Consider the following 27961-nt stretch of genomic DNA (forward strand, 5'->3'; position numbering starts at 1 on the left):
ATGGGTGTCAAGGGTCGTCAAATCAAATGGGAGCATGTGTTGTTCGACCATGCCCACGTGAGAACATTGACCTACTTCCTTAGGCTAAGAACACAAGTGAAATACGAAACAAGCCTTCGGTTTGTACCAGGAACACGTTAAACGTAGACTACGACACCGGCCTTTTATTTTACTCGTAGCCTATATTGTGTCAAAAACACGGCATTTGCGTCAAACATGTAAAAACTTCTGCTATATATTTATGTTTTCCTACTCACCACAGCCCTTCTATGGTATACTTTGTGCAGGCAATCAATTCTTTTAAGGTCTATTCTTATTACATAATTTTTTTTTTCAAGAGCACCGTTATCACCTGAAACGATTCGTTAATTCATTCAATCATTAGAGCACAAAAGGCAAAAATCCCTTATGGTCTTGAAAATGTTATAAAAACTAAATCGTTTTACTTTTGGTCTTTAAAATTCAATATTTATCGCTCAATAAAAAATAGCTTACTTCTATTTAAGCAACATTCATAATAATAAGCACTGCTTATCTTAAGTGTCAAAAAAATAATGGCAATATTTTTTAGGTCTAATGAAATGCTTTGCATAGGTCATACCCACTCTTTTAAAGATGTTGGTTGTCTTTTTCAGTAAAAAAAAAATTAGCACGAAAATACTGAGTAAGTTCAGCTGTCAAAATACTTGATAAATCAAAAGTTTCTTATTTTGAATTTAAGTTAAGTTTTTCTTTAAGATTTGAATGATTTTTTTTCCGTAACTGGAATTTTTCCACCCATGAAATCGATAATAATTTGAAGCAATACAAGTAATATTTAATATTTTTAGCTCCTACATGGAACATGTGGAGCACATGGTCTTCCTGCAGCAGGACATGTGGAGGAGGAACTCAACGCCACACAAGAACTTGTTCAACTGGAAGAAATGTTGATTGTGGCCAGTTATCCAGGAAACTAAGGCCATGCAACACAGAGAGTTGTCCAAGTTAGTGGATAAATCAACAGTTGTTGCAATTAATTTTTGATTTTTTTTTAAATGAATGGCTGGCTGACTAAATTTCTGTGAAACCACTAATTACTGAAACGACGGTTTGTTCGGCGACTAATCTATCAAACGGTAAGTTTTCGTTTTATTATAACTGCAATACTCTTCTTTACAAAATACTCACGTTAAATAGTTAATTTCCCTCCAAAAATTACTTTAGTTAGTCAATTGATTTCTCGAGAGGAGTCACTGTAACTTTTACTTATAGCTTTTTCTGAAGGGAATAATGTTCTTGTGATAAATTTCAGCTGCGTAACTCGATATATCGTCGTCTATGAACTGTTGCTGTAATAAACTGTCATTTGGATGAAATATCGCAGCACCTTTATGTAGGCTATTAGGCCTTATGTGTAGGCTACTTTGTTGAATCGGCATAGTCGGTGATTGCAGCCTAGTGCGCCATTCCAGCGCACCGTTTGTTCCGTCGTGATCGTCGTTACAATTGCATGGCGACGACGACGTCCATGGTTCCTGTAAGCTACTGTTCATTAGATGTGTTGACTGCTGAGATATGTTTCAACACACATCTTTATGCGGTATTTTATTTACAGAATCTACCGTATATCTTTACTTTTCAATAGCGTGGTTTTGGTCAACTTTATTGCTGTCAAAATTTACGTTGCACTTTTTTAGTCAATTCAATGCTTTTTATTAAACTTTTTAGGTTGGAGCGAGTGGAGTAGTTGGACGACATGCAGTGAAACTTGTGACTTAGGCTCAAGATCTAGATCAAGAACATGCTTTCCTGATAATGATGGGTGTCAAGGGTCGTCAAATCAAATGGGAGCATGTGTTGTTCGACCATGCCCACGTAAGAACATTTACCTACTTCCAGTGGAGGCCTTTGGGGTTGGCAAACTGGACGACCGCCCAGGGCCCGCAAATTTATGGGCCCGTGCTTATCCAAAATATGTACAAACAAAGTTTACATTAAGCACTAACAGAAAGCAGTAGGCTAACTGAAACTTTTCCACCACAGTTTATATTGGAACATAGAGAAAGTGGTTTCGAAGATGCTATAAAGATTTCTGAAATGAAAACAATGTCTTTTGATGACTCTGTGCAAGCTTCCTTTCCAGAAACCCATCGAGGGAAGCGCAAGAGATTCTTGTTTGAAGATACAAATGATTATGCTGAAAGCAACAGAAGCAGCAAGGAAGCATTTAGAATAGACGTTTTCAATTTTCCCTCAGATGAAGCTATTACCAAGATGGATGATAGGTTTGAAAATATCATGGAGTTTCAAAAAAAGTATGGTTTTGTGTGTGATATTTGTTTGCCGACCTCCACCACAGAAGAAAATATGTTAATAAAATGCTCTGAAGCATCCCCAGAATTTTCTGGATACCTTGACAATGAAGAACTGTCAGCTGAACCATTGAAAACAAAATAAACCACTGCTCTCTCTGTTCTACACTACAGTCGTCGTCGTCGGCTCCAGCTCGTGTCCGAGCATTGGTTTCGTCTTCAAATTGAATTTGGTTTTGGATGGTGATGTCGTATGTGGCTGTGGAGGCCCAGTCTATGATGGAATAGACGTGGGCAAAAGTCACATTGTATGGAGGGTGGGGGACGTGGTAGTTTTAGATTTTCTAGTGTTTCGTTTTTCTTGGGCTTTTTGTATCCTGTTTTTTTCAAAAATTTCCGTGCCTTCCCTAATTCTTTTTCTCCAAAGTGATCTGTCACTAGCAAGTAGTTCCCATGAATCCAGATCAATGTTGGCATGGTTGAGGGAGACTTTCAGCTGATCTTTGTATTTCATTTTTGGTCTTCCGGGGGGTCTCTTTCCTGTCTCTAGTTCACCATAAAGCATTGTTGGAAGCCTCGTTGGGTCCATTCGTATGACATGCCCTGTCCAGCGAAGGCGGTTGTTGCAATATGGTGGCTTCTAAACTGTGATAGATATAACATGGTTGTGGAAAACACGATGGTTAAGTCTTCCATAGGCACAGTGAGCTGTTTTTATACGTTGTTCAATATCCTTTGCACATGTTGATGCTGTTGAAAGTATGCTACCTAGGTAAGAGAAGTAGTCTACTTCACCTAAAGGTCTTTCGTTGATATTGATCTCTGGGGAGGTGTGGTCAGGTGGCGTTTGGTTGAGTATCCTAGTTTTATCAGTGTTAACTTCCATTCCAAAATGCTCATAAGAGTTGTTGTAGATGGTGGCTATCGTTTGGAGGTCATCAGGAGTCCGAACAGGTGTGGCATTGTCATCGACAAACTGTAACTCATGAATTGTATGAGCAGAGGTTTTCGACTTAGCACGGAAGCGAGCAAGATTGAAGAGCCCTCCGTCCACGCGACAGCGCATGTTGATACCAGGAGAGGTTTGTGGGACCTCGTTAAGCATTGCAGCCACATACAGTGAAAAACATGTAGGTGCAAGAACGCATCCTTGTTTGAGTCCACCTGTAACGGGGAATGGGTCGGAGAGGGTGTTTTGGTAACAGACTCTGCCAAGCATGCCATCATGAAGAGCACGGATCAGGGTAATAAAGTCGTCAGGGCATCGAAATCGAGCAAGAACAGACCACATAGCAGGTCGAGGAACTTTATCAAATGCCTTCTTCAGGTCCCAAAAGATAAATGAAAGAGGTTGTTGTTGTTCTTGACACTTTTCTTAGAGTTGTCGAGCACAAAAGATCATATCTATAGTGCCGCGAGAAGGTCTAAAGCCACATTGGGACTCTGGGAGTACGTCCTCAGCTAGAATGATAAGACGATCAAGGAGAATGCGGGCAAAGATCTTGCTAGTGATGCTGAGGAGTGAGATACCACGGTAGTTGTTACAATCTTCTCTATCTCCTTTTGATTGATTGATTGATTGATTGAATCTTTATCCTCGGACTGGGAAAGCTTCTTGGAGAGCTTAATCCTGGCAGTTTCGCATACTTGTAGAGGCTTTGAATCACTGACGCAGACCCGGTCACCGAGATTGACAGAGTGAAGTTTCCGATTGTTGAAGGCTTGTTGTCGGGGAATTAAGAACCTCTAGCGGAAAGTTGTCTGGTCCCGGAGCTTTGTTTTTCTTTATGTGTTTGATAGCCTTTTTGAGTTCACTCAGTGTAGGTGGTGTGGACATCCAATCGCGGGTGGGATATTGTGGAGTATTGCGGAGAAGGTCACTGTGAGGAGATGAGTGGTTATTTAACAGTGTTTCAAAATGCGACTTCCAACGATCAATGATTCCTTCGGTGTCAGTGATAATGTTTGAGCCAGCTGCGTCTTTTAGACCCCCCACTGATGATTTAGTCGGTCCAAAGATTTCTTTTGTCGCAGCGTAAAATCTGCGCATATCTCGTTGGTAGGCATATTTTTGCAGATTTTCAGCTTTCTGTTGCCACCACTTGTATTGGGCCTTACGAATTCCTTTTTGGCATGCTGTGGCAGCTTGTCGATGTTTTAGCTTGTTGCTTGGAGAAGGATTATTTTCAAAAGTGAGTCGTGCACATCGTTTACTTTCAATAAGGTTGGTGATTTCGTCGTCATTTTCGTCAAACCAGTCCTGCTTTTTCTTGTGTTTGTAACCAATTGTTGCTTTAGCTGCAGCGGACATTGCGTCTCGAAGTGTAGTCCATTGGTCTTCAACTGTGGCGTTATCTGGAAGGTTTAGATCATGCAGGTTTTTATCAATAGCTTCTTGGAAGGATTGCAAGGTGTTGGGATCACGAAGCTTACTACAGTCAAAACGACGAGAACAGAGAACCACTGCTCTCTCTGTTCTACAGTATCTGTATCAAAACAAACTGAATGTTGTGTACCCTAACTTGTGTTTGTTACTAAGACTATTTCTTACTGTGCCAGTTACTGTAGCTTCAGAGGAAAGATCATTTTCTAAACTAAAGTTGATAGAAAATTACCTTCGCTTTACAATGAGCCAAGAACGCTTGGTTGGACTAGCTGTTGTTTCAATTGAGTACAACATGGGCAAAACATTAAAGAGTTTGCCGCAATAAAAGCTAGAAAGGTGCATTTTGTGTAAGTGCTGCCGATGGGTGGTGTAGGACTCCGAGGGCACTTGGTGTGCTGGTATAACATAGCATCAAACCAGAGTGATGTGAAGATGTCACAGCATGAAATACACCTTTCTCGCTTACCATCGCTGTTTGTTGTTGTATCATGTTAATTCCTTTTTGTGTTATTGTGATTTATGGTTACTTAAACGTTTGCGTACTTTAATTTGTCGATACCGGGCTGTAAAGGTCCCTTATAGTTATATTACTTCTTGCCCAGAGCTAACAAAACCTTAAGGCCACCACTGCCTACTTCCTTAGGCTAAGAACGCAACTGAGATACGAAGCAAGCCTCCGGTTTGTACCAGGCACAAGTTAAACGTAGATTACGACACCGGCCTTTTATTTTACTCGTAGCATAGGCTATTTACGCCGGTCAAAAATACGGCATTTGAGTCAAACATGTAAGAACTACTGCTATTATATTTATGTTTTCCTACTCACCACAGATCTTTTATTCCATACTTTCCGCAGGCAGTCGATTCTTTTAAGGTCTATTCTGATTTTATAATTAATATTTTTTCAAGAGCACCGTTATCACGTAAAACGATTGCTCAATTCATCAATCAGTTAGGGCACAAAAGGCAAAAACCATTGCAGACCCATCTCTTATAAGTTGAGTAAGTTCAGCTGTCAAAATACTTAGTAAATCAAAAGTTTCTTATTTTGCATTTAAGTTAAGTTTTTCTTTAAGTTTTGAATTAATTTTTTTCCGCAACTGTAGTTTTTCCACCCATGAAATCAATAATAATTTGAAGCAATGCAATTAATATTTAATATTTTTAGTTCCTACATGGAACAGATGGAGCAGATGGTCTTCTTGCAGCAGGACATGTGGAGGAGGAACTCAGCGTCATACTAGAACTTGTTCAACTGGAAGAAATGCTGATTGTGGCCAATTATCCAAGGAGTCTAGACCATGCAACACAGAGAGTTGTTCACGTTAGTGCAATCCATTGTAATTATCTGCTTTCAAGGTATAGATCGTGTTTACATTTTCTTTCTGAAATAGACAATAATCTTTTGATAATTTTTCGTTTTCTGTGTTGCTTCTAAATGTAGCTTAAAATAACTACCTTGACTTATTTTTTTCTTGCATTTTGTTGTCTGTAAAAGAGAGTTGATAACATTCCATACTGCAATACATACGATATGATCAAAAACCGCAATGTTTAAATTTACATTAACTCAAACTACGACATTAGACGACAAAATGTCAACTTTTTGACTAACCAAGATACAGTCTGAAAATGTGTTGCACAGTTAATTCTTTGCATTCTTTTCTAATTTGAAAATCATTTCATCTTAACGGACAAGAAATAGCAGCTTGAAGTCTACCATTGCAGAGTTGTGGCTGGTCACGGTGAAACTGAATCGCTGTTTCAATTGTTTTCAAATCAAACATGATTATCAGATAACTAACGTAATAAATAACTTGTTTCAACAAAATGTTTTGTAACTTTTGAGAAAAATCGGTTTAATGTCTTTATTGAGCTGCTTTTCTTTTGCTGATATGTAGATTTTCTTTGAAAACAATTATTTTTTGGAGTTTTTATATAATTGGTATGGATAAAAGTAAATAGCCCCAAATCTAAGAACGAGTCAAACAAACAAAACAGAAATTTCAAAATAGAAATAATTATCTTCCAAGTTCCAGCAAGAGAAACGAGATGTTGAACTTGATAGGTTGGAGCCCATGGACTACTTGGACACGATGCAGCGCTACTTGCGATTTAGGCTCCAGAACTAGATCAAGAACTTGCATTCGTGCCAATAATCAAGAGTGCGAAGGACAAGCAAGGCAAAGGAAAAACTGTGTTGTGCGGTCGTGTCCAGGTAGTTTATAACATTTTTCTGTCAACGTTTACCATGTTTACATTTCCACTCTGTAGTCATTTTAAGCTCAGCTTTACATTATACTAGCATACGCGCCGACTTCCGGGGGGGCGGGGGGGCGCCGCCCCCCGTAAATTTATGGTTGAGGGGCAATAAAAAGGTTATTACAAGTGGTGTTTCAAAGATAAAACACTTCGCGAAAGAGATTTAGATCATTTAAACGGACTTAAAGAATGCCGAAAGCAAAAAACAGCCTACGTTGCTCTTGCCCGCAAAACAGCAGCTGATCGCATGGCTTTCTCATAAGGTATGGAAATTTCAAAGTAGATGGAATAAAACCTAATTTACAACCCCCCCTTTAGCACGCGTGTGACGTCACGATATTGAGAATGATGCTTTCAGTCTCTATGTCTCTAAAACAAAGTTTGCCTAATTTTAAGCGAAACTGCATTAAAAGAGCGAGTTTTTCCAATACCAAACATTCAAACATCTCAGCCAGGAATTAGCCACAAGAAAACATAGAGACTTAGCTTTATTACCGAAAAGATGCCGAAGAAAACATGATCTTATCCTTTTGCTATGCCACCGGACAGCACCATTTTACAGGAATATTTATACCCATATATTTGTTGAAAATGCTCTCAGAATGCACCAAATTCAAAGTACTTTTTCAAAATTGTCTGGGGGAAGCCCCCCAGACCCCCCGCCGCTGGTTGTCGCCTTTGGCGAACACGCCAACGGGCTACGCCTACCGGCCGTCAAAACCCCCTTTCAAAATTCCTGGCTACGCCACTGATTGTTCATATATGTTTTACCTTTTTAATTTATTTTCAAATTTTCTGGCCCCCCCAAAAAAAAAATCCTAGATCCGCGCCTGCCTGACATTATTGTTTTATGTGGCCGCCAAGGTTTGACATGGACTTCAACGATCATGGAATGTTACATAATAAAAACGATTATATCCTACACCAAGGTGGTCCAAAACTGCGAACATGAAGGGCCACATTAAGGTCTGACAAAAACTCTACGGGCCGCATAGTGAGAAATGATAACACGTTGCTGAAAGTAGAAACGTTGTTAAATAAAACTTAGCTAGGTTGCGATTTTGAACTTCTTTTCTATAGATTTCAATCTGTTATAGCTACATTCTTACTGTTCGCAGGCTATGAACATTAACAAATCTTGTCGCTGACAAAATACAGTTGCAATGAAAGGACTGATTTGCTTTTCTGATCGACCTAATGTTTTGCTGCACGCCTAACTCACTTTTTAATCTCTGCTTGCGACTCAAAAAAGTGATTTTCAGCTAGTAAAAAAGATACGATACATAACACGTCAACAAATTAGCAAACCAAAACAATTTATTGTTTTTTAATTTTGCATGTAGTGTCGATCTCTGGTTTAAATTCAGTGGTCGACAGACGTAAACAGGCATCCAGGGTTTCATCAGCCATTCTGTTCCGTGTGTCGCGCTTTTTAATCGCTTTATAACAGAGAAAGTGCCTTCATAGCGGAGAAAGTGCTAGCAACAAAAGCAAAATATCAACGCACGTTTGTGTCGTCACAAACCGACATTGTTACCTCATCGTTACCTATATTGACCCAATTATGCACGACTTATTTAGGGTTGTGGCGAATGTAATGTATTTATAAAACGTAGGTGTATTTTTAAACCTTGGATTTAGCACTGAAAATTCCGGCATGCACAAAGTGTTCGCGGGCCGCACAAAAGCTTCACGCGGGCCGCATGCGGCCCGCGTGCCAGGGTTTGGACCACCCTGTCCTACAGGCAAAAATAAAAAAATGATCTCTTAAAACAGCTGTTTCTGCTGTTTTGTCTCGTGAGCTTTGCATATTGCTCAACAAATGCATAAGTTTAGAATTGACAAGAAATCATTAAATTTGAAAATTAAGTTTGAATCACTGCAAATAAACGTATTAATCTGTAATCTACGTCGACAATGATTTTGCCGCAACAAGTGCATTCATTTTGACACCTGCCGAGCTGGAGACAACAGCTTGTCCCGTGTTAGTTGAACTTGTCTTTTCGAGGTGAAAATCACTTGCGAACATCTTGACCTATACTCGAGTATATAGCCTAGCCTACTGTAGGCTATTCAATGAAAGACTATAAAGACTTTCGATAAAGAACAGAAGAGAAAACACTTCGCCGTTGTTAACGCTTTGAAGGTAAGTAATCAGCAAAACGAGCGAAACGAGGTTTAAAACTGATAGCAGGTTTTCACTCTGCTTGAGATCATGATTTTTTGCGTTTTATTTCGATAACTTCACCACTGTCTTGATCCATAGGCGTAGCCAGGGGGGGGCGAAAGGGGCCATGGCCCCCCCCAAATTTTCGAAGTTTGGATTCCGAAGTTGAGCCCTTTGTTGAAAATATAATAAAATTTGCAGAAATTTATAACGTTTTCCAAGACATCTGGCTATTAACACCCCAAGGACTTGTTTTAGACACACAGAAAGACACCAATAAACTTTGCAAATCGTAAATTACGCAAAATTTTCTGGATTTAAGTTTTTTTTAACTAATTTATGGAAGCAATTTCAGAATGGCTTACTCTGTTGGGTTTTTCTGTAGCTGAGTTTTTGGTGTTCTCTAGTTTTAGCCGCAGATTTTGACCGTTCGTGTGTAAGAGCTACCTTTAATAAGTTAATAGCTGTTTATCTGCTAATAAATTTCATACAAATATTACCCTAAAAGTGTTTCCAGAAAGCGCTATAATCCATTTATTTAAGTGTAATTTTGCAAAAATGTTCCGGGGGAGCATGCCCCCGGACCCCCCTAGAATACGCGTGCCTTCGGCACGCTCTAACCATCCACCAGTTTCATTGTTTCCCCTTGCTCAAGCCACCAGGATACGCCACTGCACATCAGGTGGCGATGTCTTAAATCAAACACTTTGTCGTTCTCTTCAATTCATCAAATATTTGGCCCCCCCCAAATTTTTTTCCTGGCTACGCCACTGTCTTGATCGTTGTTATTCACTCGCACGAAAAGGAAATGAATCGGCTTGTTTTCCAACTGTTCCAATTATGAACTAACAATATCAAAATTTTTACGACTAGGCGTACTGCATGCGTAAAAGGTAAAACTAATCGTTTTAAGCAGCGGTTCTAATAAATTCGGTTTGCGACCTAAGTGTCAATATAAACAAGACACTAAGCTTAATCAAAGACTATAAATTTTAATTGAGTAAAATAGCGTTATGGTTATGACGTCATCACCTTTCTCGCCCCCCAAAGGTTTTTTGAAAAGTCAGCGCCTATGATTACTAGTTATATTGTATTATACTATTTTATATACAGAACCTACATGGAACATATGGAGCAGATGGTCTTCCTGCAGCAGGACATGTGGAGAAGGAACTCAACGTCGTACCAGAACTTGTTCAACCGGAAGAAATATTGATTGTGGCCAATTATCCACACAACCAAGGCCATGCAACACACAAGATTGTCCTCCGCGTAAGTCAGTGATTGCTTTTTCTTCTGACGTTTTTCAATTATTGTAAAGTTGTAACTTCGTAGCAACACGAATTTTACACCAAATAAGGAAGAAAATATTTATCATGGTAGCCTACGGTTAAATTATGTTTTCTATGTAGAATTTTGTGATCCACTAGTCTCTTAATAGCAAAGAGGATTAGATGACTTTCAGGGATGGAGGAACCACGTGGGCCTCGTGAGCCTGGGTCCACCTACTTTATTTTCTGGTTGGGCCTGGCCCACCCACTTTTGAAAGTCAAATATTTTTGAAAAGGTAGCAAAAGGTTTGACCAAGATAACCTGCAGTTTTTTGTGATATAGAGAAAGTAATTTTAGCTGCAGCAAGGGTAGAAGATGCAGCAACTTTGTCTCTAAAAGAAGGCACTTAAACCAGGCTGGATGGGGATATTGATGTTGATTCTCTCGAAAACGAACTCAAGCTGTTAAAATAGATAAACATTTACATAAATCTATCAAAACTGATACAGTTTTACCTGAAAATCCCAATGTTTAATGTTACTGCAAAAAGGTCTTTTTCGTGCCACAGACTGGTGAAAAATTACTTAAAAAGCAGATTAACCCAAGAGCACTTGGACCATAGGATGAACAGTTGAACACATTCACAAAAACGTGATCAATCAGGTTGATTTCACCTCAATTTTCCAAGAAGCTATTGCTTTCAATGATCGTACTATTAACTTTTTTAGGAAAAATTTTAAGTGTAATACAGTAGCAGTCACCTAAAAAATGACAGTTGAAGAAACCTTGTGGTTTGATACCAGTAGGCCTATTATATTTGTATATTGGTGGTGCAGCTGTTGTGTATGCACATAGCCTAATACTGCAGGCTGTTACTCTAGGATAACTTTGCTAACTGTTAAATATGTGTATATACCAGTACCGGTACTCCTGGTATTGAAACTTTGTGGTAATTAGCTGTGCATTGTTGATGCCAGTATTATATTTGCATATTGGTGCTGCGGCTGTTACATATGCGCACACCCTACTATATAATGCTGCAGATTATTTATCCCAGGTGGTATTATAACTGTGTGTGTATTGTTTCTTTTTTATTTGTGTGTTCATCGCGATATTTTGTACAGGACTATAAAGCATAGAGAAATAAAACATAGTAACCTTAGCGGGTTTAACATACTTTATTACAAACAAAAAATATAACATAATTAAAATAAACTCAAACGTTTTCGACACGTAAGCTACGTGTGTCCTCATCAGGAATTAAATCTGCAATATACATAAAATGAACAATCGGAAGATAAATTTGACTTTGCACTGTAACTGTAACGATACTCTGGACTGAAAAGCACAAACTGAACAAATGATACGAGAATGATTACGACTCTTACGAGTAAATTATGCGGTGGGAAACAGATCACATGAGGTGTCGACTACAGGCATTGGACAAACAATTAGAACACACACAGAAGGAACGATAAGCCACAGGCGATTAACTGCCGGTTGAGAGATGGATTGTTACGTTTGATTCTTAAGGCTTCCATGATCTTAGTCTGAAAATCAGATCTGCTTCGAGAGATGATTTTAAATTGGCCAATTGAGACATTGTCAGTGCACGTTTCACAAGAAGCGATGTGCTCTTTAATTGCGCTTTTAGTTGTTAGGTTTGGGTTTAAGTGCTTCCCGGCCCTTAACAAATGTCTGGTTGACATACTAATGTATGTGTTGTTTCCTGATGAGGACACACGTAGCCTACGTGTCGAAAACGTTTGATTTTATTTTAATTATGTTATATTTTTTGTGTGTAATAAAGTATGTTAAATCCGCTAAGGTTATTATGTTTTATTTCTCTATGGTTCAACAAAGCAAACTCTCTACCAAAGCTTTATCACTATAAAGCAATTTAACAATTTTGTAAATGTTTTGCTCAAATTGGGCCCATAAATGGAAACTTTTTGCTTGTTGGTACGAAAGGCAATCATGAAATTCAATGTAAAAATGGTATAAAGCATACGGAATGCAGCAATGCCAAGGAGGGTCTGGGGGGCGAAGCCCCCCAGAAGTTCGATCGACTTTGCTTGCTGTGCCTCTGGACCCACCTACTTTTAAAATGGTTCCTCCATCCCTGATGACTATAATCATCAACGTCTTAAACAGATTTAAAGATGCAAATATCATATCATCAAATATAATTCAAAATAATATTCAAAATGTATTTTTCTATTTGAGTTAGACACTAACAAAAAAAGAGCATTCAATTGATTTTAATGAATTCAAACCGAGACTTCAATTTGTTAAATAAATGTTTCTGCATTCAAATTCCAACAAAATGATTGCAGTCGACTTTACAAAAAAACTTGGTCATTAACATCATCACCTGATTGAAGGTGATTATTTTCAACTTCTACGAGAACCCCGGAAAACTTAGCATTTCGTTGAATGGCCTATTAAGTTTAACTAAAAGGAAAGTCGCTGAAACCAAAATATAAAATTAAAAAGTGGAATAGGAATAAAACATTGATCAAGTTCGCAGTTCTGTTTGTTGAAATGTTTGCTCGCAAGTATGTTTTCGTTTTTTTTGACATGTTCTCTAGAACTTTTACGAATTTTAAAGATAACCGTTGGTATTGTTTCTGACAAAATAGAATATAGTTTTTTAATTGATCTTGTTGGTTGAATGACTTGTAGATCTTGTAGATGTTGAAACACATGTAGATCGAAGGTTTTCTACTTTTTTATGACTTGGTTTGTTAACAGCTGCTACGTGGAGCACGTGGAGACCCTGGTCGGGATGTACAAGAACATGCAACACTGGAACCAGATCAAGAACCAGGACATGCAGTTCTGGAAAAAATTCGGATTGTGGTTCCAGTAAAATACAAACTGTCGATTGCAACACCAATCCGTGCAGACGCAGTCGTAAGATAATGGTTACAGTTCAAAAATTGTCACTTTGTAAGAGCTGTAGTCTTTTTCAAAATACTCTGTAGCATACTAATGGAAGATAGGCTGCATTCGATTATTTGTTGTTGCTCTGTAAGCTACAGTATTGCACTGAACAGCAAGCGATTATAAGTTTTGATTTTCTACCACAACCAAACTGATATTCAATTAAACAGGTTGGAGCCCATGGACTGCTTGGACACGATGCAGCGCAACTTGCGATCTAGGCTCCAGATCAAGATCAAGAACATGCATTCGTGTCAATAATCAAAAATGCCAAGGACAAGCAAGCCAAAGAGAAAATTGCGTTGTTCGATCGTGTCCAGGTAGCCTACTTTCAATTACTTCTTTGTAAAAATTTGTCATGCATCTCTGTTTTGTCACAATCATGCCATTTTAACAATATTGATTTTGCTACCAACTACGCAGTTCCTATATGGAACATATGGAGCAGATGGTCTTCCTGCAGCAGGACATGTGGAGGAGGAACTCAACGTCGTACCAGAACTTGTTCAACCGGAAGAAATGTGGATTGTGGTCAACCCTCAAGGGAATCAAGGTCATGCAACCCACAAGATTGTCCTCCGCGTAAGTCAGTTCTGTGTATTTTTGATAATTTATTTTGTATTATAAACAGATATAACTCAGCAATAACACTACATTTAACATTATAAAAACAAAATATAATAAGCGAACATTTCGGCTAGCCATACTCATACAGCCCTTTTCAAGCCTGTAACAAAAATGTTTTAAAAGAAATACTGAAAAATCAGTAAATCACACAGTATCTAAGCAAAATATAGTCAAATTTAAACATTTGAGAAACTGCTAAACTTGCTTACAAAAAATGATGACTGAAAATTGCATAACACAACCGGTCAAGTATTTGAAAGGTAAAACTAATTGTTTAGAGAAGAAAGATCGAGGCAGATTACACAAGAAGGACAAAAGCACAACACGAGATAGTGGCACAAACGAAGTAAAAATACGAGAAATATTTCTTTTATAGGCTTGAACAAGGCCGTACGACTAGCCGAAAAAGTTCGCTTATTGTTTTTTGTTTTTATAATGTAAAATGTAGTGTTGTTGCTGAGTTAACGTTGCTTTGGTTTAAAAGAATAACTTCCCCACCCAAATGGTATTGTATTAGCTTACAAAGCTATAACAGTGAAGTTGTAGGGTTTCCATTTATCGTGATTAATCTATGTTTTTGCTAAAATGACAATTGACACAGATAATAGAGTAATAAAGCTTGATACGATAACCTGCATTGTGCTATATCATCAGGTCTGGATACTCACTGCATGCTAATAGTTATTGTACTTGTTAATTCAATTACCCGTATAGGCTACTTGTTTTACACCTAGCCTATTTCATAAGATGGATGGCGCAACGGATAAGGCGTTGGCTTTGCAATTATGCAAACCTGGTTCGACTCCTGGCTTCAGCTGGTTGTTGAAAAACACCGCTCACCTCTACCCAGGGTGTAATAAATTGGGTGGGCGTAGTTGCTGAAGTAAAGGTGGCCGAGAGAAAAGAACTGGCCACCCTACTCTCCTTAGTGCCAAAGGCTTAGTATAATGAGAACCTTATCTTCTCATTCTCCAAAGCTTAGTATCTGAGTATGAGACCTTTACCTTTACCTTTACTTCATAAGTTTTGTTAAGAAAAAGCTTGCTCGTAACCTTTCAACAGTGTTTCCAAACAAGTATGCTTCAAATATGCTCTACATAACATTTACTAATTGTCTTCTGTAGCGGACTGTACCTGTAGCGGACTGTTCCTTTGTTTAAACTTGTAGTTTTATTCCTGGCATCATTGCTGCAAAAGGCATTTGCAGAGTGCTTCCTTTTTGATAACATTTGAGCCGGGAGTAGGCTAAATATAGGCCTCCGTGTTTTTTTCCTAAGCGTAACATTAACACTTCATCAATTTTCAAGCTGAATTGATGGACTGGATCGCACTCATCATTTGAGTTGATAACTTCAGAGAGAGAAATAACAACCTTATTTGCCAAGTAGATTTTATAATAATGGGCTACGGTACGCAATAAACTTACATCACAATAACATATAATTCATAGAGAAACGCATAAGTATGCTCAGTGTTAAATAATTCAATCTGATTAGCCATGGGCAGCGAAAGACCATTTGGCTATCTGTTAAACACTTGTAGATCGAAGGTTTTCTACTTTTTTATGACTTGGTTTGTTAACAGCTGCTACGTGGAACACGTGGAGACCCTGGTCGGGATGCACACAAACATGCAACACTGGAATCAGATCAAAAACCAGGACATGCAGTTCTGGAAGAAACTCAGATTGTGGTTCCAATAGCAGACAAACTGTCGATTGCAACACCAATCCATGCAAACGCAGTCGTAAGATACTCTCTTTAAAATATTGACTCATAAAACTTTCCTGTTTTTTTTTTAATTATTAAAAAGAGGCTGGTACACTGTTTGTTGCGTTGAGTAACAGGACTATATCTTTAAAATATGTATTTAAAAGTTCAATTTGTATGTTTTAAATTGGCCTATATTGTTTTGCTTTGTTGAATAAGCTGCTGTGGTTTGTAAGAATGGACTGGAATAATTGTACTTTTTAATACCAACTTGAAACTGATCAACAGGTTGGAGTCCTTGGACAAGTTGGTCACAATGCAGCGCTACTTGCAACCTGGGATCCAGATCAAGATCAAGAACATGCATTCGTGTCAATAACCAACAATGCGAAGGACAAGCAAGACAAAGAGAAAATTGTATTGTTAGACCGTGTCCAAGTAAGTTGGAGAAAGTCAGTGTCATCATCTATTTTAACTTTATTTACATTAAAAAAATCGTTCTGAAGCAATCAGGCTGCAGTGATTTTTTACAGGCGTGCAATGGAATAGATGGAGCAGATGGTCTTCCTGCAGCAGAACATGTGGAGGAGGAACTCTAAGTCGTACCAGAACTTGTTCAACTGGCGAAGTTAGAGACTGTGGTCAACGGAATCAAGAAACAACACCATGCAACATTGAAAATTGCCCCGAAAGTGGGTTAAAAAGCATTTTTAGTGATCAGATCGCAATTTTTTCATTCTTTTTTGTATCAGACTAAAAATTTACACCTACATTATACCTAAAAATTATGTTGCATCCAAAATTTAAACCTACCGGTTCGACTCACGACATAGAGTTGACGAAATTATTGTGTTCATTTACAAACCACGCCAACGTATATCCTGCTAAGATGGGCCAATTGGGCCATGGGCGTACCTTATTTCGTCAGTTTGACGTTCTTAATCAAATTGCAAGGAAAGTGAATCACCTTGTTCTTCTCAAGATATTTAATTGCGATCTAAAAATGTAATCGATTATGCTTTCCCCATGCATATCTTCCTAGACACACTTAGCTTATAAATACTGAAATGATAGATTTTTCAGCAATGGACTAAGCAGCTATCGGGTAACTTCAGATCTGCAAAATGTTACTGGGTGGAATAAACTTTAATTATACACCTAGCATTGCTGATTAACTGCTAATTCATCGTGTGCAAATGTCAGCATTCATCGAATGCTGGCATTTGTACGACAGTTTAACCTTTTTACATAATTTACTAGAGAATCGATTTCGCTATAATTATATCATCTTTAGCTTATTCAAATAGAAACTGGCTGATTACACAAACCTGACTGGTTTGAATCAGAAACAAAGCTTTTAAATATAAGTATAGACGAGTTGTTTTTGCAGTTGCAGCGTGGACTCCCTGGACGTCATGGTTGCCTTGTAGTGAGGAGTGTGGAGGGGGGACTTCCACTCGAAGAAGGTTTTGCTCGTCTGGAAATATGATTGATTGCGTTGGAGATGCAACTGAATCAAGACCTTGCAATACGGACGTTTGCTCAAATGGTACCTTAAGTCTGTGTTCAGAAATAAAATTAAAAAAAAAATAAAATGCATCAAAATTAAATAATTTAGTTTAAAACAGTCTATGTCTGGATAATGCATGATAAATTCAAATGGAATCAAAAGAAAAAAACAAATCAGAAAAACCATTTATTTTCAACCAAACAGATATACAGATAATTGAAAGCTAAATGTTTACCTGTAGGCTTAGTGGGACCCTCGATGTGCTTTCAGTTTACAAAACACCAGAGCAATTTGTTACCCCAAGTTCATTTCTTTGCTGAGTGCTAAACAGGAATCAGATTCAGTAGCATCTTTAAAAGGTCATATAATAAAATTTAAAAGGCTTATCCCAACTAGCACAACTCGTCATTTTACAGTGACGGAACGTTTGCAGACATTAAATCAATGTAAAAGTGCAGATTTTGCTTGGGACATAATTTGTTTAATTGCCACACTTTTCTTCATGTGAGCTTTATCTTTAAATTTAAATAAGCAAGAGGCTGGAAGTAGAAAGCTTGTTTGTGTTTGGAATGTAATTATTTTTTCTCATGTCAGTTCATTGTTTTAAGCTTGTGCTTCAAAACCTGCAGTTTAAAAATCTATGCATTCTGGTGAACAGCAGTTTAGACAATGCAATCATGTGTGAAGTAAACTTTGCAGTGTAATTTGTGTGTATACTGCAGTGGGATGGTCTCCGTGGGTACAATGGTCACCCTGTGATCAGACGTGCGGTCTTGGTCAGAGATCTCGTGAACGATTTTGTGACGTGGACAGCGTTTGCAATGGTCCAACCATACAACTGGAAAGTTGCGTTGTCGAAGCTTGCAGGTATTGCTTCTTATAAGTTTTGTACAACAAAGGTTTGGTGAAGAGTTGGATAGTGCGGGGAGAAACGCTGATTACATTTTATTTAAATATTCGTCATAGCACATGACTAGAAAACTGTGTTCCGAAAGCTGGTGCAAACCGCTACTACCACAGCGAACCAGCAGCATCAGGCTAAAACAGGTGGATCTACGTTTGTAAAGTAGCCTAAGGCCCTAAACAACAGTCACGCTTCTAAAAGCTACTGTAAACTCAATATATTACTTTATTTAAATTGCGTAACATCGTTTAGTATTCTCCAGAGAAAAAAACATAAGTTGCGGCAAAGCAGAAACAAAGAGTTTATTTTTTGTTTGTGCAATTCTAAAACTGATATAAAAATTGCTGAAAGTGTAAAAATTTACATTTCCTTTATTTCAAATTATTTTTTAATGTCATTTATCTATTTTGACAGTTTGTTTATCATTATACAGGTCCGGCGACGAATGTGTTTGCGACGATAGCGCAGTTTGTCAAGACGATGCACAAGGACTTTGTAACGTGTTTCTTCCTTTCTGTAGCACTGTCCCTGGCTACGCAAATATGCTGTGTCAGCGTACATGTGGTTTGTGTCCTGGGCAATCTAGTGGTGGAAGATGCCAGTGCGATGACTTGTGTAAGAAACGCCTCTTTACACTTGTTTCATAGTGATAGTTAAAACTTAACATAATCACATGATTTCAAATAACAAAAATTACAGTCGTTGATAAAATCAGAAAATCAAAAACTCAAGACCTTTGTAGTGGAAAATACGTTTTTTAAAACTTACTGGTGTTAATAGTGGTAAAGACCTTTATGACATGAATTAGTGGTGTGATGCAGCTAAATGAGGCCAGCCATATGGCCAAAATACCTGTCCACTACTACTAATTGTTGTCTCAATATGCCTTTTTGTTTTGTATCTTTTAAAATTTAACCACTATTGTTTGCTCTCATAAACTTTTATTCGATGCTGTGTGTCATTATTACCGCGGCGTTATTTTATGTTTCTTTAGTTCGTGCTGCTTGTCCACTTGGACAAACTCGTCGTTATGGTTCCACAGAATGCTGTACCTTAAATGACGACACTTCTTGTGGCATTAACACTCTTCGAGACCGTTCCTTGCAACCGTCAAATCGGCAACTGGTTGATGATGACGTATCTGTGCAAGAGAGATGGCCGTGGATGGTGAGTGCAGTCTACATGCAGAAATTACTTGTGTTAAGTCGCAAGATTTATCTCCGAAAAGCTGCGATTTAACAATGTGATGTTAGCTCGCCAATAACCTATTAGAAAGAAAAAGTCCTTTTTTAAAGCCACGTTTCGCTGTCTTTGTGAACACGAAAAAACGTTTTGCATTAACGCTATATTGTTCGGCCCAGTGTCAAGAGCCTCTACAAGTATGCGAAACTACCAAGAATAACCAATCAAGGATTTATCAGTCCGACTGTCCGAGAACAAAAATTTAAAATCAACCAAACCAACCAACCATTGTTTTACATTGAGAAGACTTAAGTGTCGATTTTGTAACCTACAGATGTTCAACGATGTTTTAAATTAGTATAAAAGTACTAGGCTAATATTCAAAAAGAAATAGTCCAATAAAATATTTTTTTACGGAAATGAAGTTGTTTCCCATTTTTAAAGTCGTCAATCTTTTTTCTAGTGTGTTCTGTTTGTCTTACATTCCGCATTGGTTTTGCAACTTACTGAAGAAAAATAGTTCTCTTGCTCAATAAAACACCCGGAATGCCTAACCTACTGTTTACATAATTATATTGTATTTGTTACAAGACTGAAACTTTAGCCGGGCAATAAGCAAGCTTGTTTTAGGTTTATATGGAAACACCAACTTCATCGTGTGGGGGCACTTTGATAAGCTCGAGGTGGATTGTTGCTGCCGCACATTGCTTCATGTAAGTCAAGCTAAACTGCAAACTATTTTTATCGATTCCTTTTTTGCTGTTTGTGTTTTTGGGTTTATGGCTGTCTTAGCTGTAATTATATTGAATTTTAATTTATTTCTTTTGTTATATAGTGTTGAAGTGGACTTACAAATGATAAATTAAAAAAATTATTATTTTTTTTCCATGGCCCCCTTGAAAAAGGCTCTTGGCCCACTAGGGGCCATGGCCCCCAAGTTGGGAACCCCTGATTGAGTGGGTATACTGTAAATATATTTATTTCAGAAATCAAAGAGCAAGCAACATTTTGGTCCGTGTTGGAGGAGGCAAAGCAAACTTGACTGTGGCGACAAACCACTTCATTGCTAGATCTCTCATATACCATCCACTCTTCCGAATCAACTTAGCGGAGCGTTTTCTTGAAAATGACATTGCACTTGTGCAGGCACGGAAAGCTTCTAAAATGTTGCTTTTTTCTGTTAAATTTGCTTGGAGTTACGTTTGCTTTTGCTTACTAAAGTATTGTTACCACATTTAGCTTCCACAACACGTGTCGCTGCACAGCATGTATATTCAGCCGATTTGCTTGCCACATCAAGCACGGATTCCCAATGGCTTTCAATGCTTTGCAGTTGGATGGAAGACAAGTCAGTATATTAAAGTTATATTTAGGCTACTTGACGCGCAGTAGCCTACTAGCTGTTACGTTCACTGTTCTTTGCCGTGATGGTGGCAACAAGGTGGCGAAATTATAAATCAGTGAAATAAGCAGCTGAGAAACACCGTGCTACTGGGTGGTTGATAAATGCTTTGGCGATATTCACATAAGTAGGCCTACAATTTCTTTTTAGTAACTTGTAATGCAAAGCAAATTGTTTAAAACTCGTTTGCCTATCTGTTAGTTATAATAACTTTCAAGAAGACTTCGCTACACCACTACAAGCTGTTCAGTATTCACTTTAACATGAAAAGTCATCAGTAATTATGATATTTTGAGATAATGTAACCTTTGCACCTACATGTATACGTACACAGCTTCCCAAGGTACTGAAGTTTCCATGCGTCCAAAACTAGTACAAACAAAGTTACAAACTGTCAGTGACGACAAGTGTAAGCAGACCACGTCATTTTTACGTGACTATATGTTTTGTGCTGGTGAAAGCTTGGAAGAAGGAAGTACGAGCAAGTGCCAGGTAGGCTATGTGCAGTATAGGTTACCATGTCATATTTTCTGCATTTTCCATTTTAACGGAAAAATGTTATTACTAGGGCAACCAAAAGTCAATAAAGTCAAAATTTTTTTGCCTTGTTCAAAGTTTATAAAACGTCCACAAACTAAATTTCAGGCTGACACGAAGAGAGGTGTCAAAGTTATTAAGTAAAAAAAAAGTCAAAATTCATGGTTAGGTCAAAATTTTCTTTTAACGTAGTTTTTCTTCTCTCTATTGATATTTTATTAAATCTACACAGATACTGATTTTTTTGTTGCAATTTCTGTTGCTATTCTGACGTAATAATCGATTTGTTGCAATTTCTGAGGTAATAATCTTGTTTCGCCCACTACTGACGATTGAATATTAGCCAGCTACCCGGCTGTTGATGAGTTGGTTGCCAGGGTTAAAGCAGTGACTATTAATAACAGGTCAAGAAGAGCTAGTTTAACTTCCATTGGCCAACCTCCACAGCCAAATGTAACTAGATGGGCCTTTGGTTGAAAGCTGCTTTCTATTATTCAAGAAGTCTACCAAAAGTAAGAAATATTGTGGAAGACTTCCATGATGGTGGATTGGTGGTGTCTTGCTGCGGCGTGCTCAAGATGCTGTAAAAGCTCCCAATTTAGCTACTCACTTTGTAGAAATAGAGGAGCAGTACAGTGCACTGTTTGATATAATTCAGAAGATGGAAAACAGCCGTTACACCATTCAAGAAGCTTACCAGAAAATGAGGTCTCTTAACTTTGGTGTTGATGGCTGCCAAATTGGAAAATATATTCAAGCAAGAATCTTAAGGAGTGGCATCAAGTGCATTGTGAAAATGGGACGAGATGATATTTCACCACATTTTTATAGCCGGCTGAGGAATTCCCAAGCAACTTCTGTATCAGTAGAGAGAAGCTTCCCTATTTTAGGAAAAATTTTGGCGAGAGACAGAAACTTCAAAGGCGATAATGTGAAACATTACTTGATGTTGAAGTATAATACTGCAGAACCCTCTCAGTAATTTCGGGATATTTAGACACTCCATATTTATCTTTTGCAGTTTTTTAAGTGACTTTCATTACCTGTTCGTTAGCTGTGGTGTCGTTGAGTCCTCCACATTTTTCTCATATTTCAATAGAAAAGAAGCTATCCTTACCTAACGGTTTGATTTCTAAATTTCACGTTTGAGTTGCAAACGAAGAAAGTTATTGGTCAAAATTAAGTCAAAATTTGTAAATTATAAAGTCAAAATTTCAAGTTTTTAGGTCAAAAAATTGGTTGCCCTAGTTATTACCTACTGAAATGTTTATTGTAAAAAAGCCTTTATTGCTGGTGCAGTGAAGAAGCTCTAACTCAACATAACGTTTAGGCTATTGTTAGCGGTTACAGCACCTGACCCGTATCAGTTTGGAAATTAGCTAGTAGGCCAGAATCATAACTTTTCACTTACACAGAAATGCATTTCGCTGTAAAACTGCAAAACCCTTCTTTGTCGTTCAAATACAAGTACCGGTATATGTATTTAGATACTATTTGAATAACAATTGACTACGGTCAGTGTTGGGCGCGATAACTCATTTTTCAGTTAAGCGATAACGATAATCGATAAACGAAAAATGCCTAAAGCGATAACGATAAACGATAAATCAAAAAAAAGTTAAGCGATAACGATAAACGATAAATTATCGCCGATAATGTCCGATAACGATAATTTTTTTTTTCTTAATTAGCGCTGCCCCTTCCCATGCAGCACGAACTGTTTTCATCAACATGCCAAAAAATCGAACATAATATACTGTAAAGGGACAAAACTTTTTGTAAGTTATGCATAAATAGAATCGCAATAGCGGCAGTGGGTATCGAATCTTCAACCTCTTGATCCAAAATCAAACCACTGAGGTAACCGCCGTGCTTATAATTATACCTTAAGTTACCAGTTGGATGCTTTTATTAATTGAGTTACACTGCCGCTTACGTGCAGTAGGCAAAATAATTAAATCAAACGAAAATACCGAAAAAAAATTTCAAACTTTGTGTTTTGCTTTCTGCTTAAAGTGCTGTTTACAGCAAAGTCAGCAATAATTGAAAAAATTCCCAAAAACGCAAAATGCTTGAAAATTTATCAGTAGGCTAATCTTAAGCGTTATTGGTAGTAAAAATGTGCATAGACCTACTGTGAAATCCATCAAGCTTGTCAAATTAGTCGTGTTTGTTTAAGAACAATAACATAATTATCGTAATTTACTGATAATTTCAGATAATTTTTTTTTGTTTTCTTTGTGAACACCATCAGTAAAACAATGGCAGAACGCTGAGTTGTTGAGATAAGAATTACAATGTAGGCACTGTATTAGTGGGAATAAAAATATTTGATTGAGGTAGGCTGTGTCGCATAGGTAGGCTACAGTAAATGAGAAAGGTTATACTGTATTTAGCATAATTTTACCACGCAACTCGATCCGCCTATTGTCATGCAAAAACTACTACAAGATGCAAAAAATGTGATGTCGGTCTGCATGCTAATGCTTCAAGCAATATCATATTCCGCAATGACTTGTTTCAGTGATGTTGTGTTACTTTGCTAATTTTCATCTTCATATTTTTTGAATTTTCATTTCAATAAAATGCTTGATGACAATAATGACATGACAAGACATGAACAAGACATTTCCCATTTATCACTTTGAGCGATTAGTCACTTTGAGCGACTTTGAAGTAAAATGTAATAACCAGGGCAACCAAAAGTCAATAAAGTCAAAATTTTTCTGCCTTGTTCAAAGTTTATAAAACGTCCACAAACTAAATTTCAGGCTGAGACGAAGAGAGGTTTCAAAGTTATTAAGTAAAAAAAAAGTCAAAATTCATGGTTAGGTCAAAATTTTCTTTTAACGTAGTTTTTCTTCTCTCTATTGATATTTTATTAAATCTACACAGATACTGATTTTTTGTTGCAATTTCTGTTGCTATTCTGAGGTAATAATCGATTTGTTGCAATTTCTGAGGTAATAATCTTGTTTTGCCCACTATTGAAGGTTGAATATTAGCCAGCTACCCTGCTGTTGATGAGTTGGTTGCCAGGGTTAAAGCAGTGACCATTAATAACAGGTTAAGAAGAGCTAGTTTAACTTCCATGGCCAACCTCCACACTCCACAGCCAAATGTAACTAGATGGGCCTTTGGTTGCAAGCTGCTTTCTATTATTCAAGAAGTCTACCAAAAGTAAGAAATATTGTGGAAGGCTTCCATGATGGTGGATTGGTGGTGTCTTGCTGCGGCGTGCTCAAGATGCTGTAAAAGCTCCCAATTTAGCTACTCACCTTGTAGAAATAGAGGAGCAGTACAGTGCACTGTTTGATATAATTCAGAAGATGGAAAACAGCCGTTACACCATTCAAGAAGCTTACCAGAAAATGAGGTCTCTTAACTTTGGTGTTGATGGCTGCCAAATTGGAAAATATATTCAAGCAAGAATCTTAAGGAATGGCATCAAGTGCATTGTGAAAATGGGACGAGATGATATTTCACCACATTTTTATAGCCGGCTGAAGAACTCCCAAGCAACTTCTGTATCAGTTGAGAGAAGCTTCCCTATTTTAGGAAAAATTTTTGCGAGAGACAGAAACTTCAAAGGCGATAATGTGAAACATAATAAACATTACTTGATGTTGAAGTATAATAGTGCAGAACCCCCTCAGTAATTTTGGGATATTTAGACACTCCATATTTATCTTTTGCAGTTTTTTGAGTGACTTTCATTACCTGTTCGTTGCTGTGGTGTCGTTGAGTCTTCTATATTTTTTTCATATTTCAATAGAAAAGAAGCTATTCTTACCTAACGGTTTGATTTCTAAATTTCACGTTTGAGTTGCAAACGAAGAAAGTTATTGGTTAAAATTAGGTCAAAATTTGTAAATTATAAAGTCAAAATTTCAAGTTTTTAGGTCAAAAAATTGGTTGCCCTAGTAATAACGCTTAAGCAGTACGCACAAGAAACTTATGAAATTTGATAACGGATTTGCTTGGCGTCTTATATATAGGACGGCTTTTTTCTCAAAAAGTACAAACACAATTAGGAAAAAAATAATTGTGATATGTTTTTTAAGTCATAATTATGCAATATTTAAATTTTCCGAATTTTTTTTAAGTATTTTCACTTTCGGCACAAATGGGTTAACTTTTTAAGTTAAATGGCACTTATGCATTCGGTTATTATTTTTGGATTAAAGTTATATCGCCAGTCTAGAAAAAATCGAACTTACAGTCTATAACCGATCTTGTGTTGTTATCGTGTGTGAATTTTGTCTTTTAATCTGAGTTTGTGACGTAACCGCACGTCTCAAAGCAAGTTCTTGCAATTTTAGTTAATCTACTCATCTAAAGATTTAATGCGCTTAAAACAGTAAGTTTCATGTTTTGACGAAAGAGATTTTATTTTTTTACGACAATTACTAAAAACTAACACTTCCAACGAAAAAAGAAAACACAAGAATAAAATAGTTGATCGTGAGGTGGCGCGAAAGACCATGTTTCCGATGTAAAAGCGGCCTTGTATTGCGACACTTTCACAAACGACTTGCCAATTTCTTTCGCTTCGCTTCAAAGGAAGTTGTCCCGCCTGTGCGCTTACATTTTAATTGTAAAATTCACTCGCGATTGCCCATTGCAGCAAAACAACAAGAGACTTGTTGCATGCATTTCATTGCATTGCAATTTGCAACTCTAAAAATTATTGTGTTGTCAGGGCCGTCGCTGCAGGGGGGCGTGCCCCCTCCCCTGATAACAACCTGTGCACACACACTTCAGGCACTGAAGAAGAACTGGTTTTAATTTTAGTTTCATTAACTAGGTGGCTAGTAAAAATATTACTTTTCATGATCTTTTCACTTGTGTGTTGATCCAAAATAAAATTTATCGGCGATTAATTATCGGCGATAATCAAATATTGCCTTTGGCGATAACGATAAACGATAGCTGAAAAAATAATTAAGCGATAACGATAAGCGATAAAATTTATCGCCGATAATTATCGCCGATAATGCCCATCACTGACTAAGGTAGGCTATGTTTTAACTCAGTCGAACATTTGTTGCATGTAGACTACTTTTTTTCATTTCGTTTAACCATAGTTAATAAATATACGGTTTAACTTAACCATTTCGTTGAACAATGTCAATGTCACCAAACCTTGTATGATCAATTGATCACAGCCTATTTGGATTTATTTTAATTTTATATGTTGTTAACAAAGTTGTTGTTTTTAGGAAACCACAAGTGGTCCTTTAATGTGCCAAATGTGCCAATCTTGTCAATGGTTTCTCGCTGGTGTTTCATCGTATGACCGTGATGGATGTGGCACTGTGACAGAACCGAGCGTTTACACTCAAATAACTTCTTTTAGCGACTGGATCGTTCAAACAACTGGTGTAAATCTGCGCAGGGAACCAAGTTCAAGATGCTAATAATTTCATTTTTATAGCTACAATATTCTTCTTTTTTTTATTGAATATTTTTTGTTCGTTTCAAGAGTGCGGTTGCGGTTTGTGTTCTCTCTAAGGTGCGCAAATGCGCATTAACACCTGATCATTGCGCCGTGTGATTTTATTTCTGCGCACTTGTAACGCTTTCAGCTGAAAAGAAAGCTTTTACATTTTACATCTACACAACGTATCTGTGATGCGTTGAATTATACTTAAATGGTCTACAATTAAAGTGTGCGTCTTAAACAACTGATTAAACTAAGGTAAAAAAAGGTCAAATGTTTCTGGGGGCAAGCAGCCCAGTTCCCAACCTATATATTCATAATGTCGCATACCTCAACTTTACACAATCCATTCTTTCTTTTTTGATAGCGCTTTCAATTTTTAGCCTTTGTTACAGCGTGATGGTCAAAGCTGTCTTGACTAAAGCATCAGAACTCAGAAGTGATTAATACTGTAGATGACAGCAGTGAAATGAAAAGTGAAGTGTGTGATCACCGTAAAAGCGCAAAAGCAATTGGCTGTTTGAATTAAGTTTGTAATTTACTCGTGCTCTTTCATATTTTGAGATTACCGGTACCGTACTTTTAACAATTCACTAAGTTGTTAATTCCCTTGTATCTTTACAAACGCAGTCTAAAAATACTATTTCTCACAAAAAATTGTTGCTCACTGAAAAAAGTTTTCTTGGAGGGAGCGTTTGTTGCGGCTAATAAAACATTCAAGACAGTGCTTCTCCGAGTGGACTCGGCGAGACGTTGCGAGTTACTGAATAACTTGCCAGAGGTTCGCGAAATATATTCTTGATAAAATTTTCATTTGTTTGTAGACCAACGCAGTAGCGTAGTGCAAACGTAGTGCAAAGCGTAGACCAACGCAGCAAGCAAAAAACTTGCCATTGCCACATCACAACCACAACGTGCTCTGAAGTATTTTTTGAAATGATTGCATCTGAGTAGGCTAAAACAAATTTGCTTGAACACATTGAAATTGACCTGCTTTGCTCTGAACTTCCTTACAATAAACTCAATCTATTGCATAGGCTACTGTAGGCTACCCTACATATTCTACAATAGTAGCCTAGTAGAAGTTTCGTATGGCATTATCACACTTAAAGCACGTTTTCTTTTAGCTAGTTTTTGAATATATTTTTGCATTATAGCAAACTGTGTTGAAAGCATTGAGTGGTGCAGCCCATAGACATTAGACGGTATGAAATCACGTAATCAGCCGTTTTAAAATTCAAAGAAAATGAAGGGGTGTACCGGCAAACATTTATAGGATTGGCCCATGATACAAGGATCCACAGAGAATACAAACAACAA

At 37.5% G+C, this 27961-nt stretch overlaps 1 protein-coding gene across 1 annotated transcript; it reads left to right on the forward strand.

The window, feature by feature from the left end:
- LOC145776074 (SCO-spondin-like) lies at positions 1-27356 on the forward strand. The gene is made up of 19 exons (XM_082587479.1): positions 1-57; positions 831-942; positions 1711-1857; positions 5849-6004; positions 6749-6898; positions 10223-10381; positions 13136-13308; positions 13751-13909; positions 15539-15700; positions 15952-16105; positions 16197-16355; positions 17054-17212; positions 17896-18040; positions 18511-18692; positions 19072-19244; positions 19890-19972; positions 20246-20607; positions 20996-21153; positions 26421-27356. Exons 1-17 carry the CDS (start codon positions 1-3, stop codon positions 20496-20498), a joined length of 2583 nt encoding a protein of 860 aa, XP_082443605.1. The 3' UTR covers positions 20499-20607; positions 20996-21153; positions 26421-27356.
- The last annotated feature ends 605 nt before the right edge of the window (positions 27357-27961 follow it).

Source organism: Aplidium turbinatum, chromosome 8 (assembly GCF_918807975.1).
Source record: "Aplidium turbinatum chromosome 8, kaAplTurb1.1, whole genome shotgun sequence".
NCBI lineage: Eukaryota > Metazoa > Chordata > Ascidiacea > Aplousobranchia > Polyclinidae > Aplidium > Aplidium turbinatum.